Raw genomic sequence first — 19,700 nt, 5'->3', positions numbered from 1 at the left:
TTTTTTTGCCAAAATTCTCCTTCTGTACCACGACGGACTCCATAGGAGTGGAAAAACAGCTTGAAATATTTATTGACATGAAAGAGTAATATTGATATTCCCACATGATGGCGTTGGTGCTATGGATGTTCACAGCCATTCGTCTTACAAATGCCAAATTCATCTTTTCAAAAAAATGACAAAGCCCAAATATGGAGCAAACATGATGATTGTTGATGACAAATAAAATGGCGTCAACAATATAAAGTGCAGTTTGATTTGATAGTTTTCTTTGAAGCACTTCTTCTCAGTCCAGGTCCAGGTGTAAATCCAGACGTGGAAGCGCCGTCCTGAGCCGGTCTACTGTGGTTTCTTTGTCTTTGAGGCCGGGCAGGTCGCTGAGGAACAGATACTCCAGATTCCTGCGCACACAAACGCAGCACACACTGCAGACAGTGCAGAGCGATGTGGAAAAATACCAAAACAGCCGAGTCGGACCTGAGTTTGTGCAGAGCGACGAGACCCTTGTCGGTGACGTTGCCGCACGACACCACCTCCATCATGAACAAGCTCTCCTGCAGGTTCTCCAGCGAGCTCAGCCTCTCCAGACACGCGTCTTCCATGTACATGCACTTGTTGAATTTCATCTCCTCCACGTGTTTCAAACCGTCTGCGCATCAAAGCACGTCAAGGCGCATCACGCCAAATATTCCGACTTACAGACTTAACGATGGCACACACCGAGATAGTCGAAGCCTCTGTACATGATGCACGACTCGGTTGCGTCGATGGACTCGATCTTGTATCTGCCCAGGGGTCCGGTGGGCAGCGCGTTGTAGTCTTGATGAAAGCGCTCAAAGCCTTGGAAGCGCACTTTGGCGCCGCATCGCAGCAACCACTCAGCCGCCGCTCGGTCCGGCCCGACGGCTTTGATTCGCTCGTAGTCCACCCTGAACACGGTGAAAACTTTTATATCAAGTTTAGCCAGGAAAGAAATCAAACAGCAGCCTGACATATTTCCTATATTATTATTATTGTAAATAAATTTGTGTATGTAACGGCACATTATTTAATAACAAATGAAATTCCTATAACTACAAACCCTAGTACATTGCAATTTGACAATAATAATACCACAAAGCTTACACTGCCAAAGAGTGATAGAGTATCGACCGAGTTGTTCAAAACTGGTGAGTTAAAAACTGGTCTGTTTGTTCGCTAACACCCCATGAGGTTGCCCACAAGTGAATCTGAAGCTGGCGTGGGCTCATGGCTTTAGTGAGTCGATTAATTGGACTTCTCGGGTGTTGAAAACAAGCACTGAATCCTACCTCGCCGCCATATTGGATGTGGCAAGAGAGAACGGTGAGTATGCTTATGGAATTGCAACAACCGGCTTCCAGTTTGATTGTATTGTGGCTATAATAACATTATTTTACTTTGAGGGCATAATGGCGTGGCGTAATACTGTGGATTCCTGCAATGAAAGCAGCCTCCAAATGTAGAAAGGGGCTTTAGGAGCCGAACATCGCAATGACGTCTGACTCATGAAAACCGAGTCGATAAAAAGAATCGAGTTTCCCATCACTATTAAAAACACGTCGCGTGCACCACACGTGCAAAGGTAAGTTCTTTACTCTTTGGCAATGCGATGTTATATCATGTTAATTATTTTTGCAGTGGTGTGAAACTGCCCTCTGCTTGTCACGCAGTGTTAACTGATTTTAATAATCAAATATGTTCGCATAAATGTCCAGTATATGTATAAAGAGAGTGTACTTGTTAAAGACAGCGTTGAGCCATGACCAGAAGTGTCTTCGGTTCCTCTCGCTCTGCTTCAACGCAGACTGCACCACCTTCGCGAACAGCTTCATCCTTGAAGTAAACTTTATATATTATTTCACACATTTTTCAACTTTATGAGTAACACGTTTGGTAACAATTAACAAAATATTAGTGACTGTTGTTTGACCTACCCTTTTTTAGCAAGATTGTTTATCTTCCGGGAGCGGCCATTTTGACAGTGCATAACGTATGACGTCACACAGATACGTGCTCGCCTATTGGATGTGCTACGGAATGCGTTAATTCTCGCGAGAGCGGAGTCAAGCGCTCGGGTTTCAGTCCGTTAGCAATGACAGAACGACGACGACGTCGACGAGGAGGAGGAGTAAGAGGAGGAAACTCAACTCAGAAGGCGGAACACTGCTGCAAAAACATATTTTGTAATTTTTTTTTTGCTTTCCACAATGATAACTCTGCTCTGAAGAGCCCTGGTAGCTATCGCCATGTTTCGGATACTGGCCAGCGCCTCTTTTAAGGCTGCTAGCTGCCAGCCCAAAGTGCTACATGACGTCGCTAGCATACACTTCCACAGGTAAGATAAGAGTTTGAGAAAGTTAACAAACTTTTACTACATTTTGGTATCAATATTTACATTTTGCACGGAAAGCAGCAGACAAGAGGCTCAACTTTTAAAACCACTCCTTGGGACCGCCAAGGACATTTTGCCCCTACAATGATGGCGTAACTTGACAGCATTGCTTTGGTTCTGCAGGGAAAAAGTGTCATGTGTCCCGAAAAGAGGAAAAACAGAAGATAAGAAAGAAGGAATGCATGCATGTGTTTCCCATTAGATCCCCTTGGGAATTACATGGTTATATAATTTCCAACGTGCACGTGCTTCAACTTAAACAGGAGTTTCTAAATGTACCTTTATTTTTGACGGAATATTGTCATGAGCTTATTTTCAGCTGTGTTAATATTTTTCATTGTATTATTCAAGTCAGTTAATTAAATTAATTTATTGGTGGCTTTTTTCTAATGTTGTTTTTGTATTTTGTATAATTTTTTTATTTTTTTGTATTTTGTATTAATTAATTTTTAATAAGTTTTCCAGACTTTTCTCTGGAGGTCTCATGACAGAAGCTGATATTTCAGGCGTGAACATTTGCTACTTGTTTTGATTGTGGGACTTCCTGTGGTGAACTCTGGGGCACCAGTTGTGGGCGGCGGGTGGCACATCAGCACCACAATGGGGACAGAAAAGGAAAGTTTGGTTTATTTTTCATTGAAATAGGAATGAGGCGTTGTTGGAATGCTGGCGTCCTTTTCAAAGGTCAAAGTCGCGTACAGCAGGACGTTGAACCGCTGACCCGAACGTGTCGTCATCTGTCAACACGGCGTGTACAGTAAACCGATAAATATTGACCTCTTTCTGTCAGCGCTTCGTACGACGTGGCCGTGGTGGGCGCCGGCATCGTGGGATTGGCCACGGCCAGAGAGCTCATCCTGCGACATCCTACGCTCAGCTTCATCCTGCTGGAGAAGGAGAAAGACCTGGGTGAGGGCTGCCATTTCAGGAATTGTGTTCATTTTATATTCGGCTTGTTCTCATTAGTTTTATTTACAGCGAGATTTGAAGTGTTTTGTTGCAGTGATGATGTAATACCACCTCGTACCTGTGGAGGTGCTCATGAGCCTCACTCCTTTGAATCTGCGACCTGTTAGCTGTGCTCCGGTGGTTGCCAGTTTAGGACCATAAGTGACCAGTTAGTATTCAGGCTAACCATTAGCTTTGCATCATGGTATCATGACACAGTGACATCGTGGTATCATACCATCATGGTATCATGCCACAGTGGCCTCATGTTATCATACCATCATGGTATCATGCCACAGTGGCATCGTGGTCTCATGTCACAGTGCCGTCATGGTATCATGGTATCATTCCCCAGTCATCATGGTATCATGCCATTATAGTATCATTCCCCAGTCATCATGGTATCATACATCATGATATCATGCCACAGTGGCATCACGGTATCATGCCATCATGGTATCATGCCATCATGGTATCATGCCCCAGTCATCATGGTATCATACCATCATGATATCATGCCACAGTGGCGTCATGGTATCATACCACAGTGGCATCATGGTATCATACCCCAGTGCCATCATGGTATCATGCCATCATGGTATCATGCCATCATGGTATCATGCCATCATGGTATCATGCATCATGGTATCATGCCACAGTGACATCATGGTATCATGCCATCATGGTATCATGGTATCATGCCACAGTGGCATCATGCAACAGTGACATCATGGTATCATGCCATCATGGTATCGTGCCACAGTGCCATCATGGATTCATTCAATCATGGTATCATGCCACAGTGCCATCATGGATTCAGTCAATCATGGTATCATGGCATCATGCCACAGTGACATCATGGTATCATAGTGACATCATGTAATGACTTTATTATGGTATCATAGTTCTATGCCAACACACCATCATGGCAAAATTGACCAATTAGTATTCAGGCTAACCATTAGCTTTGTTACTTATGTACTCTTTTTATGCTTTTGTTTTTTTTTTACCTTAGCCGCCCACCAGAGCGGCCACAACAGCGGCGTCATCCACAGCGGCATCTACTACACGCCGGGCTCGCTCAAGGCTCGCCTGTGTGTTCGAGGAGCGATGCTGGCCTACGAGTACTGTGACAAGAAGGGACTGCCTTACAAGAAATGTGGCAAGGTGCGTCTGAGTCGTTCGCTTCAACGACTCACTGGCTGTTGTGTGTGTGACGCTGTGTATGACACTGTGTGTGTGTGTGTGTGTACGTGAGCGCAGCTTATCGTGGCCGTGGAGCAGGAGGAAATCCCTCGCCTCCAAGCGTTATATGAGCGTGGGCAGAAAAACAACGTGCGTGACCTCAGCATCGTGGACGCCAAAGGGATTCGAGAGCGAGAGCCGTACTGCAAGGTAAGAAACTTTTTTCTTTTTCATTTTCACCTAAGAATGATAGCGACATCATGCCAGCATCATGCCGTCGTACAGCATACCAGCATGGCATCATAATGGCATCATGGTATCATGGTATGAAGGCATCATACCATCATGGTATCTTGGTGTGAAGGCATCATACCATCTTGGTGTGAAGGCATCATACCATCATGGTATGAAGGCATCATACCATAATGGTATCATGGTATGAAGGCATCATACCATCATGGTATCATGGTATGAAGGCATCATACCATAATGGCATCATGGTATCATACCATAATGGCATCATGGTATCATACCATAATGGCATCGTGGTATCATACCATAATGGCATCGTGGTATCATACCATAATGGCATCGTGGTATCATACCATAATGGCATCGTGGTATCATACCATAATGGCATCGTGGTATCATACCATAATGGCATCGTGGTATCATACCATAATGGCATCGTGGTATCATACCATAATGGCATCGTGGTATCATACCATAATGGCATCGTGGTATCATACCATAATGGCATCGTGGTTTCATACCATCGTGGCATAGTGGTATCATACCATAGTGGCATCGTGGCATCGTGGTATCATACCATAGTGGCATCGTGGCATCGTGGTATCATACCATAGTGGCATCGTGGCATCGTGGTATCATACCATAGTGGCATCGTGGCATCGTGGTATCATACCATAGTGGCATCGTGGCATCGTGGTATCATACCATAGTGGCATCGTGGCATCGTGGTATCATACCATAGTGGCATCGTGGCATCGTGGTATCATACCATAGTGGCATCGTGGCATCGTGGTATCATACCATAGTGGCATCGTGGTATCATACCATAGTGGCATCGTGGCATCGTGGTATCATACCATAGTGGCATCGTGGCATCGTGGTATCATTATGGTATTGTGGTATCATACCATAGTGGCATTGTGGTATCATATCATAGTGGCATTGTGGTATCATACCATAGTGGTCTCTTGGCATCGTGGCATCATACCATAGTGGCATCATGGTATCATACCACAGTGGCATCATGTAATTACTTTATTATGGTATCATAGTTGCCAACATACCATCATGGCAAAATGGTTTCATGGTATCATACATGGTGTCATGCCATCCTCCCATTATGCCTTCATGGTATCATGACATCATGGTGTCCATCCATTACCCCTTCATTCATGGTATCATGACATCATGATATGATGGTATCCTACCAGGGCATCATGGCGCTGGACTCGCCCCACACGGGCATCGTGGACTGGAGGCAGGTGGCGCTGCAGTACGGCAAGGACTTTGAGGAGGCGGGAGGCAAAGTGCTGACTGAGTATGAAGTCAACGACATCTCCATGGTGAAGGAGAGCCCAGCAGGGGGCGCAGCTGAAGGTCAGCCTCTGGTATTATTTATGGATTTATTACTCATGAAGAGAAGAAAAGCCTGTTTACATTTCACTCTTGACTTTCAGGACTAAAATATCCCATCGGGATCAAAGACAAAAAGGTAAATGTAAAAAGTGTATAATCATCTTCCACATCCTCGGTCTCATATCGTTGCTTTGTCGTCAGGGCAACCAGGTGCGATGCCGCTACGTCCTGACCTGCGGGGGTCTCTACTCGGACCGCCTGTCGCAGATATCCGGGTGCAGCCGGGAGCCCCGGATTGTCCCCTTCAGAGGCGACTATCTGGTCCTGAAACCTGAGAAACACTACCTGGTTAAAGGCAACATCTACCCTGTAACTTCTTCTTCTTCTTCTTCTTCTTCTTCTTCTGTGGTAGAAAATGAATGAATGAATGTTGCTTCATTTCTTCTTTTCTGCAAAAAGTCTCTATTTGTTCTTATTTCCCCCCCAAATGTCTTATATTTCCACTTATTTGGCCTTTCCACACACAAACATGCTAGAAACCAGCGGAATGTTTATGGAAAATTTTCCTGAAATAATTTAGTGGAAATGTTTTCTTAAATTTTCATGTTGTTTTTATTTTTATCTTATTTTATTATTTATAGGGTTATTTCCTCGTTTTTTTTTAAATGAAATGATCATTATTTTTTGGACATTTTATCTAATTTTTGTCTTATTTCTCCACAAAATTGGAAAACACGGGAACATTGCTGGAAATTTTTAATTGAATAAAATAGTTAATTTGATTAATTTTTTTAAAAAGATGTTTAATGTTTAATTTTAATTTTTTTATAATTTTTGGAGGAAATGCCCTTATTATTTATTTTATCTTATTTTCCATAAAGTTTTTTTTCTTGAATTTATTTTTTTTAATATTCCAGAAAATTTTTTATTTTTTTCTGGAAAGCTTTTCCTGATATATTCCATTGGGAATTTTTAGTCTCCTGGAAAATTAAGGGACATTTTCCATAAATATTACAAAATAATATAATGTAAAAAGTAAACAATATTTAAATGAAAATATGATTAAATGAATTAATGTTGATATAAATAGTGCTACACACACACACACAGCCAATGATGTCTTGGTGTGTGTTTGAGGTGCCGGACCCCCGCTTCCCCTTCCTGGGCGTCCACTTCACGCCACGTATGGACGGCAGCATTTGGCTGGGCCCCAACGCCGTGCTGGCCTTCAAGCGGGAAGGCTACAAAGTCTACGACATCAACGTGCGGGACCTGGCCGACGCGCTGTCCTTCAGGTGAACCGCATTCGGTACACAAGAACTGCCAACAGCTGGCTGTAATAACCAACTACCCCCGCTAGGTGGAGCCAGTACCCGTAAATATACTGTACATTATTATTGTACATTAATTGTAGTTTCCCTTGTTGTGACGCGTCAGAGGCCTTCAGAAGCTGGTGCTGAGGAACATCACGTACAGCGTTGGCGAGATGTACCGAGGCATCTTCATCGGCGCACAGGTGAAAATCCTCCAGAAGTATATTCCCGAACTGTCCCGCGGCGACGTTCTCAGGTAACAAATCCATCACACGCGTGTCAGCGATCCGTGTCGCTTCTAACGGCACGTCCGCCCTTGTAGGGGTCCCGCCGGCGTCCGCGCTCAGGCTCTGGACCGCGACGGTAACCTGGTGGACGACTTTGTGTTCGACGGCGGCGTGGGCGACGTGGGGAGCCGGGTGCTGCACGTGCGCAACGCTCCCTCGCCAGCCGCGACCTCCTCGCTCGCCATCGCCGAGATGATCGCCGACGAGGTGGAGAGCCGTTTCGCGCTCTGAGACTGCCAGGGCCCGGTCGCCATGGAGACGGCGTGGCAGCAAGGAGCCTTCATTTGCGGATTCGGGAAGACGTCGGAGGGAATGAAGTCAAAGTTTCTCAGTATTTTTCGGGATTTCGTGGATGCGCCACAAGGGCTGCCCGAGCGGATGCCCGCTCGTCTCTATCATTTTTATTTTTAAACGCAAGGTGACTCACTGGCAAAGTCATAAATCTACAGTAAATCTCCCGGCCTTGTTTCCACATAAGTGTTACGCAAGCATGAAGTAGAGTCATGAAGACGGGTGTCATCTTTCAGTCACGTGACTCCAAACATATTCCGACTTTTTAAGGAAAACTGCACTGTTTGCGGACTTTTGCCCATCATCCACAATCCGCTAATCGGTAAAAAAAAATGACCCAAGTGAATGTACATAAAACCACTAGAATCTGTGAACCACTGTGCATCCCATGATGTGCGTTGGTAGCCATTTTTGAAAAGACAACCCCTTGGTGGCGGCCATTTTAGACGACTTTGACAAAACTTTCAAGTCCCACAGCGTATCGTGTTGTATGGCTACGTAAACATGGCACCTAGCGAAACAAAGATTAGACTCTTGTCGTTCATCACGGCGAAAAAAAAGTATTTCTACCTTTTTCCGTCTTTTGGTAATCAGCAATAGAACATAGGTAAGTTTCAGGAAAATATCAGTTCCCAACTAAAAAAAAAAAAAAAGAAAAACGACTACATACATTTCAAGCATAACACACTTGACATGTCAGATGTCTAAACAACTATAACAACATAAACAACACACAAAATGGTTGTTTTATATCCAAACTATGTATTAACAAATATAACACCATAATAGTTATTTGCCGTAACAACATTAGCTTGGGTTAATATGTAGGTCACATGTTTTTTCCGAAGGCTTTGTAGGCAGAATGGGTGCGTACCATTACGTGCATTCTTAGCCGCCTCTTTTGGTCTGTTTTTATATCTTGAAGACGTGTGTTCATGTCTCACATAAGAACGGTGGAAGATGGGCAAAATGGCCCCCCGAAAGTGCAGTATTCATTCAAACAATGTGACTGACAGGTGAATGTTAGTGTTTTTATACAATAAATACACCTTTTCAACTACAAGAAAGATTTTTGCTGTCTTTTTTTCGGCTTTTTCCTGATTTCTGTATTAAATTATTTTACTAAATGAGTAAATGAGATGAGAACATGCATGTCCACAAGAGGGCGCGCGTACACTCAGTTTGGCTAACGGCTATCTTGTTAGCTAACGGGTTGTATATGAGTAGACGCCGAGCCGTACGTAATAGATGTGGCAAGGATGTGCTGTAACTGAATACAAGCAAATGGAAAGAGCCTTTCTGAATAAAAAATAACGAATCCTTCTCAATTATACATTCCCACAGGCACTAATATGCTTAGGAAACAGTTAGGCACCAAAACTACTGCATTTAATCTTCTCAGATGGCTACGATTATTGACACGGAAGTAAATCACATGACACAAACAACTATAAATGTCGCCACATCCAATATGGCGGTGACGTTCACGTATCACAGCAATGGGCAAACCCACTCGATGTGGCGTCTGTATTCAGTTGGCCATTTAGTTGCATGAAAAGATAGAGCACTCACACCATATCGCCAATTCCACACTTCTTCTTCTTTTAGTTTAATGGCGGGTTGCAACCATGACTTAAAAAAGGTTCATACCGCCACCTACTGTACCAGAGTATGCATCAATTGGCATGTGACTTATTTTAAGTCCTCTTATTTTACGCAATTGTCCCCAAATGATTGCTCTAAACCAGCACGCTGCACATGACTGCCCTCTATAGCCCACTCACAGAATAGCAGCTTCGTATAAACACAATATACCAATCGTTAATTATAATATTTTAAAAACAATAAATGAAAGTCAGTACAATATAGTAAATACAGGAAAACTATGAAAATTATATGGTTGATACATTGTATATTATAAGCTACAGGAAACGTGCATAAAGTTTTAATATGGACAAAATAGGCACTGGGGGAATGGGAAATTTGCTAAATTAGCTAAACTAAGAAAGGACAATGTATGTTGACGCAATGGTCGCTATGAATTTCGTGTTATATGTGTTGCTGTTTTTTTCTTGTCCAATTCACAGAGAGACAGACGGAAAGACAGACAGACAGACAGACAGCGAGAGAGCGGAGTTGGTTGGAACATCTCGGACTTCCCAAAGCAAACCAAAAACAATCCCGGGTGCGCCCCCTTCGTCTTCTCCGCTAGCAGACGTACCCCCTCCTATTATCTTCGCTCGCTTGTGGACTTATTGTCATCGTGGGGGGGGGGGACTTTGTTGACTGGATTTAAATCACCCACGGGGAGAAGATGTCCGGGTGTGAAGTGCTCCCCGGAGAAAGTGTGCCTTGCTCGGAGCTCACAGAGGCCAGCAGCGGCTTGTAGCAGCAGTTAGCTCCGCCAGCTAGCGTTAGCATGCTAGCGCACAGGTGTCTTCTTAACGCAGCAAATAAGCAAACGTGTAGCTCTACCTGCTAAGTAGCGGGTTTCTGTTCTCAATGAAAAGACTTTATATCGACTAAATGTGCCTGGAATAATTGTGTTCCGTAGCTAATTAGCCACTTTGTTATTAGCCATTAGCTTTCTAGTGTTTACACCTAGCCTCGTTAGCCGCCAAGCTAGCGAGCTGAGTAGTAGCTCCATGTGCTGTTCATTCCTAATGTAGCTCATTTTGCCCTGTTTATTGTACTACTCTGGGCTAGCATAGTAAAGCACCGCAGTAGCCAGCCCGGAGCTTCCCCTGCCGCGTCTGCCCTGGACTGAACCACCCACAAAACGGAGCTAACAATCCGCCGGGGCCGATGCTGACAGTTCAGGCCGGAGCACGGCAACGCCAGGAGCCGCCACCCCCGACGCGATGCAACCCCAGCAGATCTACGACTTTTCCAGTGACGACAACAGTCACAAGTGGAGAGGCCTTTTCGTGCAAGCTCTACGAAAGGTAAGATTTAAAAAAAAACACATTAAAAAAGACATTTTAAACTTTTGCTGCGAAATGATTTGCACCCAATGTTGTGTTCATCATGCTGGATTTAAAGGAGCGTGTACTATGATGTGTGGACGTGTATAAAGTAGGCTCACGTAGGTCTTCACCTGAAGCTTTATTAACATGCTTCGACCAGGGAACGTATCACTTCTTAATGTGTCCTACCGGATACACATCACATTAGTTCCTATCTAACTGCTTCCAGTACATCTCCCCCCTTTAGCTTAGAGTGTATATTTCTATTTATTTTTCACAGAACCTTTTTCTTATTATTTAGCTCTTCTTATTTCTGTAACATTAATAATAAACATATGAGACATGGAATTCAATAAACATTTAAGTACTTTTACAATATGCCAAAATTGCACCAACTTTTCCTTTTCTTTCCTCTTTTTTTCCTTTTTTTTTTTTTTTTACTTTCAACGGTGTCACAAGTCTAATAAACATTTTTAACAAACATGACACAGAACCTGTCTAGAGGTCAGGTTTGACTGCCTGGGTCCTCCAAAGCTGTGCAGGGATTATTCTGCCCTGTGGACCACAGCGTCCTATCTTATCATAAGTCCAGTCTCTGCGGAGTGCGAACAACTCGCCCCGATCTTGTGACTGTGGCACCCTCAGGAATCACTCTGATGTGAGATCTGTTTCTCCTGAGATGTCCCGACGGCATGTCAATATTGTATGACCTCGGGGTGTTGGCTGGACTGCTGATTGTTCCTGCGTTGTTGGTGTTCTTCACCCAGACCTTTTGTCCTGGTGTGAGCTCTTGTTTTATTTGTGTTTTGTGTCTCTTGTTGAACCAGATCGCTTGTTTGTGTTTCTGATCCTGGTCTTTGCTCCGGAATAGTTGAAGATTCGGCCATTTTGGTTGAAGTTTCTCCTGACTGACAGGCAGTGGTGTCCTGATGTTACGACCCATCAGCAACTGTGCAGGTGACGAGCCATGAGCCAAGGGTGTGGCCCTGTACGCCATGAGAGCCTTGTGTGGATCCTCCCCCTTCTTCAGGAGAGATTTGACAGTCCTCACAGCCCTCTCCGCTTCCCCATTACTCTGAGGGTAGTGGGGACTTGAAGTCACGTGGTTGAAATCATAGTCCCTTGCAAATGCCGCAAATTCAGCTGCTGAAAATTGGGGCCCGTTATCTGTGACAAGAGTTTCCGGAACCCCGTACCGTGCAAAAATTGCTTTCATCTTGTTAATCACTGAGACTGTAGTAGTCGAGGTAAGATTGGCCACTTCAATGTACCGGGAAAAATAGTCTACTGCTAATAGGTACATGGCACGATTCCACTGGAAAAGATCTGCTGCCACACGCTGCCATGGCCTGTTAGGTGGTTCTGTCGTGAGGAGAGGCTCTGGTGTGTTGTGAACCTCCCGCGCACACACTGGGCAGTTTTCAACTTTGAGCTTGATCCTTTTGGTTAAACCAGGCCACCATATGGACTGCTGTGCTCTCGCGATGCATTTCGTCATGCCCTGGTGACCTTCATGTATAATGTTAAGCATTTCTTCCTGCATGCTGGCTGGAATAACAAGCCTTTCACTTTTCATTAATAGTCCATCTGCAACAAGCAGGTCATGGTGGTACTGCCAATACTCTTGGAGTTCAGGTGGGAGAGCTTTCCTGCTGGCAGGCCACCCGGTTTGGATCAACTGTTTGAGTTTTCTGCATGTATTGTCCTTTTCCTGTGCCTGTCTGATTTGAGCAAGCTTACTTTCTGTTGCTGGCAGCTGTTGCAAAACCTGGTTGACAGACACGCACACATCTTCTTCCAACTGCTTGTCCTGCATTGTGGGCGGAGCTTGGATGGGTGCTCTGGACAATGCATCAGCTGTGATCAAGTTCTTTCCTGGAACGTGTTCGATTTTATACGTGAAGCGAAGTAGTCGTAATCTGAACCTGAGAATACGAGGTGGCAAGTCATCAAGAGCCCTGCTGCCTAGTAGAGAAATGAGAGGCTTATGATCTGTCTGGATCAAAAAGTCCATCCCTACCAGGTAAGACTGAAATCGTTCACACGCCCAAGTCAGCGCAAGTGCCTCTTTCTCTATTTGGGCATATCTGCGCTCTGCGTTTGTCATGCTGCGTGAAATAAAAGCCACCGGTCGCCAGTCACCGGTTGGTTGTTTTTGTGACAAAACTCCTCCTAGCCCAAAAGAGGATGCGTCCGCAGCAACTTTTGTCTCTCTGTTTAAGCAGTACTGAGCCAGGACAGTGGGTGAGCTCAGTTCTTGTCGAAGTGCATCAAAGGCGCGCTGCTGTGCTGCCCCCCATTCCCAAGTGGTGTCTGCTTTGAGGAGCTCTCTTAGTGGCTGTGTGAGCTCAGCAACACGTGGGGAAAACTTTCCGACATAGTTCACCATTCCTACAAACCTCTTTACATCTGCAGTATCTTTAGGTGTAGGCATCTCCATAATCGCTTTGATTTTGCCAGGGTCCGCTTCAATGCCCTGTGCTGTCACGATGTGACCCAGGAACATGACTTTTTCTACTGCAAACTGACACTTATCGTTGTTGAGAGTCAGACCTTCCTGCTGGAGCCGCCCCAGCACTCTGTGCAGTCTTTGATCGTGCTGTTCTCTGGTGGACCCGAAAACCAGTATGTCATCTGCGTGACACACAGTTCCCTCCAGTCCTGTCATCATCTGAGTGAGTCTCTTTTGAAAATGTTCCGGTGCTGACGATATTCCGAATGGCAACCTTTTGTAGCAGTATCTTCCAAACGGTGTTATAAAAGTTGTCAGCGGAACTGAGTCTGGATGTAGAGGCACCTGCCAAAATCCAGCTGTGGCATCCAGTTTTGTGAAGACTGTTGCACCTGCTAACTTTGCCAATGTTTCATCGACAGCAGGCAGGATGTGGCGCTCTCTGCAAACATACTCGTTCAGGTGAGTCATGTCTGAGCAGATTCTGACTTTTTCATTGGGCTTAGGAGCCACCACCATTCCTGCGCACCACTCTGTAGGTTCCTCAATCGGCTCAATCACTCCCATCTTCTCCATCCTCTCGAGTTCTGCTTTCACCTTGTCATATAAAGGTAGTGGGACTCGTCGCGGTAGTGACAGTGCATAGGGCCTGGCATCTTCTTTCAGCTTTATTTTGTACTCCCCTTGTAGGAGGCCCAGTCCTGTAAAGACCTTGGGGTACAGTGTTTTCATGTCAGCCTCTAGCTCCTTGACACTGTCCACAGGATGCAGCAGGCCTAGTGCTGAAATTGCAGGAAAGCCTAACAGAGGTGTAGACAATCTTTGTACGACATAAATGGGCTGTGTCGTTGCATTGTCTTTGTATTTTATTACAGCATCAAACTGACCTGTCACTTTCAGGGTTTCACCACTCGGACCACACAGGGGCTTCTCTGCTCTAGTGAGTGGGCCATGAATGCCTTTTGAGTAGATAGCAGCTGGTATCACGGTCACGTCAGCTCCTGTATCCAGTTTGAAAGTCACATTTTTGCCATTTACTTCCAGTGTCCTTTTCCAGTTGGTGGGCTGTGCTCCTGCCGAAACTACTCCTAAAAACAAAATGTTGTCCTCATCCTCCAGGACTGCTCCAACTCTGCCTGATCTGCACTGAGCTGCAAAATGTCCCTTTTTTCGACATTTTCTGCACTCTGCGTCTCTGGCGGCACAGTCATTTTTGGAGTGTGCAGGTGATTTGCCACAGCGTCCACAGTACTTGTTCCCTTTTTGGTTTTGAAACTGACTCTTTGTTTCAAACGGTTTTCGTGCTTGGTTCTCTTTAAAAATCATTCTCTTAAACTTTAATGCGTCCACATTTGCCTCCTTAATGTCCTTAACATTTGTTTCTCTCATGACTGGTTGCTGTTTCTTTATCTCTTCATGCTGTCTTATCTGTAGCACTGCTTTTTCCAGTGTTAATCCGCCATCCATCTGCAGTTTTTCTGACAGGCCCTGGTGCTGTATGCCCACCACTAGCCTATCTCTTATCATTTCATCCTGCAGTGGTCCATACTGGCAGTTTTCTGCTAACTTGTAGACTGAAGCAATGAAGGACTCAGCTGATTCCCCTGGTTCTTGACACCTTTTGTTAAAACGTGCTCTCTCGTATATTACGTTGTGTTTGCCTATAAAGTGTTTATCAAAGGCTTCTTTCACACACGAGTACTTTTTAATCTCTTCGTCCTTCAACCCGAGCGTGCACAAAATATCATCTGCTTTATCACCCATTGTGTACACTAGAGAGTTTACTTGATAGCTGTCATCTTTGCCGTCTAGTCCCGCCGCAATACGAAACCTTTCGAAACGGCGAATCCAGTTGGGCCATGACGAGTAGTCACCAAAATCAAAGTTTTCAGGCGGGTTGATCGAAAACAGGGAATCCATCATTGTTGCGCTGTCCTCCGGACCTCTCGTTGCGCCGTTAGCTTAGCCGGTAGCACCTAGCCTCTTAGCCTCTCACTTCGGCTTGCAGTAAGACTGCTGCTTCTCCCCGACTTCGTCCTCCGATCTCTGCCTGAGACGGGCTTCTTAACTTCTGACACCATGTACTATGATGTGTGGACGTGTATAAAGTAGGCTCACGTAGGTCTTCACCTGAAGCTTTATTAACATGCTTCGACCAGGGAACGTATCACTTCTTAATGTGTCCTACCGGATACACATCACATTAGTTCCTATCTAACTGCTTCCAGTACAGAGCGGACCATCACAACAACAACAACAAAAACACGGATTTCTAGTTGTGTGAAAGCCATCGTGGTGATGGAGATCAGGGGTCCCCAACCGCCGTGACCCGGTGCCGGTGTGGTCAGTGGGTTGGGCAGAACGGAGCCACAGAACCCCCATTTTAGACTCATCCATTTACTGTAACAATTGTCCTTGCTAGGATAGTGAAGGAGCTTTTTTGGGGGACGGAGTTGACACCTGGCAACCCTCCCACTTCTTTTCCGACACCCGTATTTTCCCCATATTTCAACTTTCATAAGCAAAAAAGAACCTTCCTGGTACTGCTGGACCAACACGGCTTCCTCTCCGCTCAACAGCAATAGCTAGGAAAGCTTCAAAATAAAAGCATGACAGGAAATTAACATTGCCCCGTAATAGGCAGTCAATAGTAAAATGTTTTGATAGTATATATTCTCTTTCCCGGGCTGCATGGTGGTCAAGTGGTTAGCGCGCAGACCTCACAGCTATTAGACCGATTCAATCCCACCGTCTCTGTGTGGAGTTTGCATGTTCTCCCCGTGCATGCGTGGGTTTTCTCCGGGTACTCCGGTTTCCTCCCACATTCCAAAAACATGCTAGGTTAATTAGCCACTCCAAATTGTCCATAGGTATGAATGTGAGTGTGAATGGTTGTTTGTCTATATGTGCCCTGTGATTGGCTGGCCACTCTCGCTCCAAGACAGCTGGGATAGGCTCCAGCACCCCCCGCGACCCTCGTGAGGACAAGCAGTGGAAAATGAATTAATGAATACTCTCTTTCCTGGGCTGCACGGCGGTCGAGTGGTTAGCGCGCAGACCTCACAGCTTGGAAACCAGAGTTCAATCCCACCCTCGGACACCTCTGTGTGGAGTTTGCATGTTCTCCCCGTGCATGCATGGGTTTTCTCCGGGTAAAAACATGCTAGGTTAATTAGCGACTCCAAATTGTCCATAGGTATGAATGTGAGTGTGAATGGTTGTTTGTCTATATGTGCCCTGTGATTGGCTGGCTCATTCCGGCTTCCCTTTTTCACCATTCACTCTTTCCTTCTTTCCTCATTTTTGGTATTCTTTTAAATTCATCATTAAGTGTATCGTCCCACGGGATATCCCGAGTTGGGACGTCGAGTGTGTGAGGTCACCGTTGTCGACCTGCCATCTCCTTGCTGCACGTTCTAGTTCAGGGGTGGGCAAACTACGGCCCGGGGGCCACATTCGGCCCGCCAAGTGTTTGAATACGGCCCGCCCAATCTTTCCAAAGTATTTCATTTAAACTCAACATACAACCTGGCATCATGGCCTGAGCCAACCTTTTGATGGTTTTATCAATTTCCTTTTTTGATATGGTCTGTTGTTTACAAAGTGCTCCTGAAAAAAGGGACACAAGCACATAATAATAATAATTATTATTATTATTATTATTATTATTATTATTCGATTATTATTAGATTATTTGATTATTATATTAATGCTAATTATTATATTAATTATATATAATATTATTGTTATATTTGCATATTTTACATAATAATAATATAATAATTATTATTGTAATTTTATTGTAATTATTATAATATTTTATTATTTTTAAAATATATAAATATAAAATAATAAATAATAATAGCAGATTGCATGACAATTTTACAGATACAATAATACCAGGTGGACTGTTACGTGTAAAATATATAGTCTGCCCCCCCCCCCCGTAAATTTTGTCATATCAATGCGGCCCGCGAGTCAAAAAGTTTGCCCACCCCTGTTCTAGTCGCACCCCTGATCCATGACCTGTCCCAATACTTTTGCTGTCTCGAATGGGTTTCTCCAGGTAACAGTTTGCACCCCATCTTTGCTTCTCTCATTGCTCCGTGCTTGTTCGTGTGTTGTTGTGTCTTTGTCTTTATTCCCGTGTGATGTAATTCTGTGTGTGTTGGTCTTTTGTCTCTGCGTTGATCTCTGCTTCCCCAGACGGTCTGCTTGTAATGGCAGATGATGTCATGACGGCATGAATCACAAACAGTGACACATGCTCGGGTATAATAACAACCCCCCACCCCCCCTCACCTCTTCTACACACACACACACACACACATTACCTGTAACATGAGCCTGATACCCAGAAGAGAATAATCAATTGAATTAGAAATGTAAAGCCCGTATGAACGCTGTCCTGAATCCATGCACAACCTTGCAGTATAATATTAACCAAAAAATATTTCATGACCTACTTTCTCCTTCTCTTGTTTGCATCATGACCCGTTGCATGATGTCACTCTTTCTGGGGGGGTGAAACATGTGCACTGTGCATATTTAATGATATATGTATATCTATGCTGTAAATCACAATATGAAGGGAACTGAGCCTCAGGACTGCGGAGACTGTTTATATTTAAAAAAAAAAAAAATTAAAGACACAGCTAGGAGACCAGGGTTCAATTCCACCCTCGGCCATCTCTGTGTGGAGTTTGCATGTTCTCCCCGTGCATGCGTGGGTTTTCTCCGGGTACTCCGGTTTCCTCCCACATTCCAAAAAAAACATGCTAGGTTAATTAGCCACTCCAAATTGTCCATAGGTATGAATGTGAGTGTGAATGGTTGTTTGTCTATATGTGCCCTGTGATTGGCTGGCCACCAGTCCAGGGTGTACCCCGCTTCTCTCGCCTGAAGACAGCTGGGATAGGCTCCAGCACCCCCCGCGACCCTTGTGAGGAAAAAGCGGTAGAAAATGAATGAATGAATGAATTTAATCAGGCTTTTAACTCATATTTTTAAACTTTTTTTTTATCATTTTTATCTTTTTTGCTCGACACTGGGGGCTGTGTCGGGTCTGCTGATGGGGGTGCCGTCCTTGGGTCCCTTCGACCCGACAGGCTGGGGGTTCCTGCCTTTGATGTGGGGGCTGGTCCCCCGATGGCACTCCCAGTGTGGACGGCCCCAAAGGTGGTGTTTCCTTGATCCTCAGTGCCATGCCATGTCTCCCTACTGTGTGTGATTGTGTGTGTGTGTGTGTGTGGGGGGGGGGGTGTCTAGTATGGAGGGTGGGAAGGAGGGGCTTTCTTAGTAATTGTTTTTCCTTTTAATTGTGGTAATTGTTTTTAATTCTGTAAAGCACTTTGTGTTTGTTGCATGTCTTTGCAGTAAAAGTGCTCTACAAATAAAGTTGATTTGATTTGATATGGCGCTTGATGGAGGTCTGCTTGGAGGAGTGCTCTTCAAGTGTGAGGGAGCGATGTTTGAACCACGATATGTTCTGAGAAATATATGTATAAAAAAAAAAATATGTATAAAAGTAGCACACCGTGAAACATTCATTCATGAATTCATTCAAGTGAGTAGTTTTGAGCGGGTTTTCAGCCGCCACGCTGTCGGTCGGCGGCGTTGTTGCGCTGACACGTGTTGCACGTGGGCCTCCGTTTAAGCGAGGCCAACTATTTGCTGAACGGAGTCCAAGGGAAACCCCCGTGGTTTTGTGCCGCCATGACTCACGACTCTCGGCGTCCTGTGGAATTTGGTCAAGTGCACGCGTGCAGTCCCCGCAATCCTGATCTCACAGACTCACTTCTGCTTAAAATATTTCAATATTGAACAAAGTAAAATTTGTTCTCAATCAGAAATCACTCCACACTCTTTATTGCTCTCTGGTTCTACCATATCTTACTTATTGTGTGGAAATATTGGCTAATATCTATAAAAGCAATCTTCACTTGCTAAATGTACTGCAAAAAAGGTCAGTAAGGATAATTCATAATGCCGCCTACAGAGAACATAGTAACTCCTTATTTCTAAAATCACAAATACTTCAACTTGCTGATATAGTTCATCGTCAAACAGCTAAAATAACCTCCTACTTTGGTACGTGACAAAAAATAAATAAATAATATTAAATAAAATTAAAATAAATAAATAAAAATTAAGAACAAATAAAAAATAATAAAAATAAAATTAGAAAACTATTACAAAGTTATATATATATAATACAAAATAAAAACTTACACTATA

At 44.3% G+C, this 19,700-nt stretch overlaps 3 protein-coding genes across 5 annotated transcripts in view; 2 read left to right on the top strand and 1 right to left on the bottom strand.

The window, feature by feature from the left end:
• Nucleotides 1-41: 41 nt before the first annotated feature.
• dmac2l (distal membrane arm assembly component 2 like) lies at nt 42-1,988 on the bottom strand. Its single transcript, XM_058057048.2, has 5 exons — nt 1,956-1,988; nt 1,759-1,865; nt 721-929; nt 478-649; nt 42-401 (listed from the first exon to the last, which is right to left on the bottom strand). Exons 2-5 carry the CDS (start codon nt 1,851-1,853, stop codon nt 287-289), a joined length of 591 nt encoding a protein of 196 aa, XP_057913031.2. The 5' UTR covers nt 1,854-1,865; nt 1,956-1,988; the 3' UTR covers nt 42-286.
• On the top strand, nt 1,512-8,704 carry l2hgdh (L-2-hydroxyglutarate dehydrogenase). Of its 3 annotated transcripts, none has more exons than XM_078798828.1 (10): nt 1,512-1,603; nt 3,204-3,322; nt 4,377-4,528; nt 4,625-4,756; nt 6,010-6,175; nt 6,256-6,290; nt 6,356-6,523; nt 7,292-7,449; nt 7,592-7,723; nt 7,790-8,704. In XM_078798828.1, exons 1-10 carry the CDS (start codon nt 1,527-1,529, stop codon nt 7,983-7,985), a joined length of 1,335 nt encoding a protein of 444 aa, XP_078654954.1. In that variant the 5' UTR covers nt 1,512-1,526; the 3' UTR covers nt 7,986-8,704. The 3 variants fall into 3 exon arrangements, with proteins under 3 accessions (XP_078654954.1, XP_057913010.2, XP_078654955.1); XM_058057027.2 differs by lacking the exon at nt 1,512-1,603 and adding an exon at nt 2,110-2,356; XM_078798829.1 differs by lacking the exons at nt 1,512-1,603; nt 3,204-3,322 and adding an exon at nt 3,406-3,530.
• A 1,436-nt stretch (nt 8,705-10,140) lies between these two features.
• The window catches only part of sos2 (son of sevenless homolog 2 (Drosophila)), a 32,469-nt gene continuing 22,909 nt past the window's right edge, over nt 10,141-19,700 (top strand). The window contains exon 1 of the mRNA XM_058056986.2: nt 10,141-10,990. Within this exon, the coding sequence (XP_057912969.2) occupies nt 10,907-10,990 (84 nt within the window). The 5' untranslated portion in view covers nt 10,141-10,906. The remainder of the gene's footprint in view (nt 10,991-19,700) is intronic.

The sequence above is a fragment of the Doryrhamphus excisus genome, linkage group LG19, assembly GCF_037039965.1.
Source record: "Doryrhamphus excisus strain RoL-2023G ecotype Guam linkage group LG19, RoL_Dexc_Guam_v1.1, whole genome shotgun sequence".
NCBI classification, from domain to species: Eukaryota; Metazoa; Chordata; class Actinopteri; order Syngnathiformes; family Syngnathidae; genus Doryrhamphus; species Doryrhamphus excisus.
The sequence above is the reverse complement of the archived record's forward strand: the minus strand, read 5'-3'. Positions and strand labels throughout refer to the sequence as shown.

Coding starts and splice junctions, on each gene's coding strand:
- dmac2l (XM_058057048.2), bottom strand. CDS start 1,853: ATGAAGCTGTTCGCGAAGGTGGTGCAGTCTGCGTTGAAGCAGAGCGAG. Junction 650..720: donor CAGAGGCTTCGACTATCTCG/GTGTGTGCCATC, acceptor TTTGATGCGCAG/ACGGTTTGAAACACGTGGAG. Junction 402..477: donor GTCGCTCTGCACAAACTCAG/GTCCGACTCGGC, acceptor TTGTGTGCGCAG/GAATCTGGAGTATCTGTTCC.
- l2hgdh (XM_058057027.2), top strand. CDS start 2,268: ATGTTTCGGATACTGGCCAGCGCCTCTTTTAAGGCTGCTAGCTGCCAG. Junction 4,757..6,009: donor AGCGAGAGCCGTACTGCAAG/GTAAGAAACTTT, acceptor GTATCCTACCAG/GGCATCATGGCGCTGGACTC. Junction 6,291..6,355: donor TCGGGATCAAAGACAAAAAG/GTAAATGTAAAA, acceptor CTTTGTCGTCAG/GGCAACCAGGTGCGATGCCG.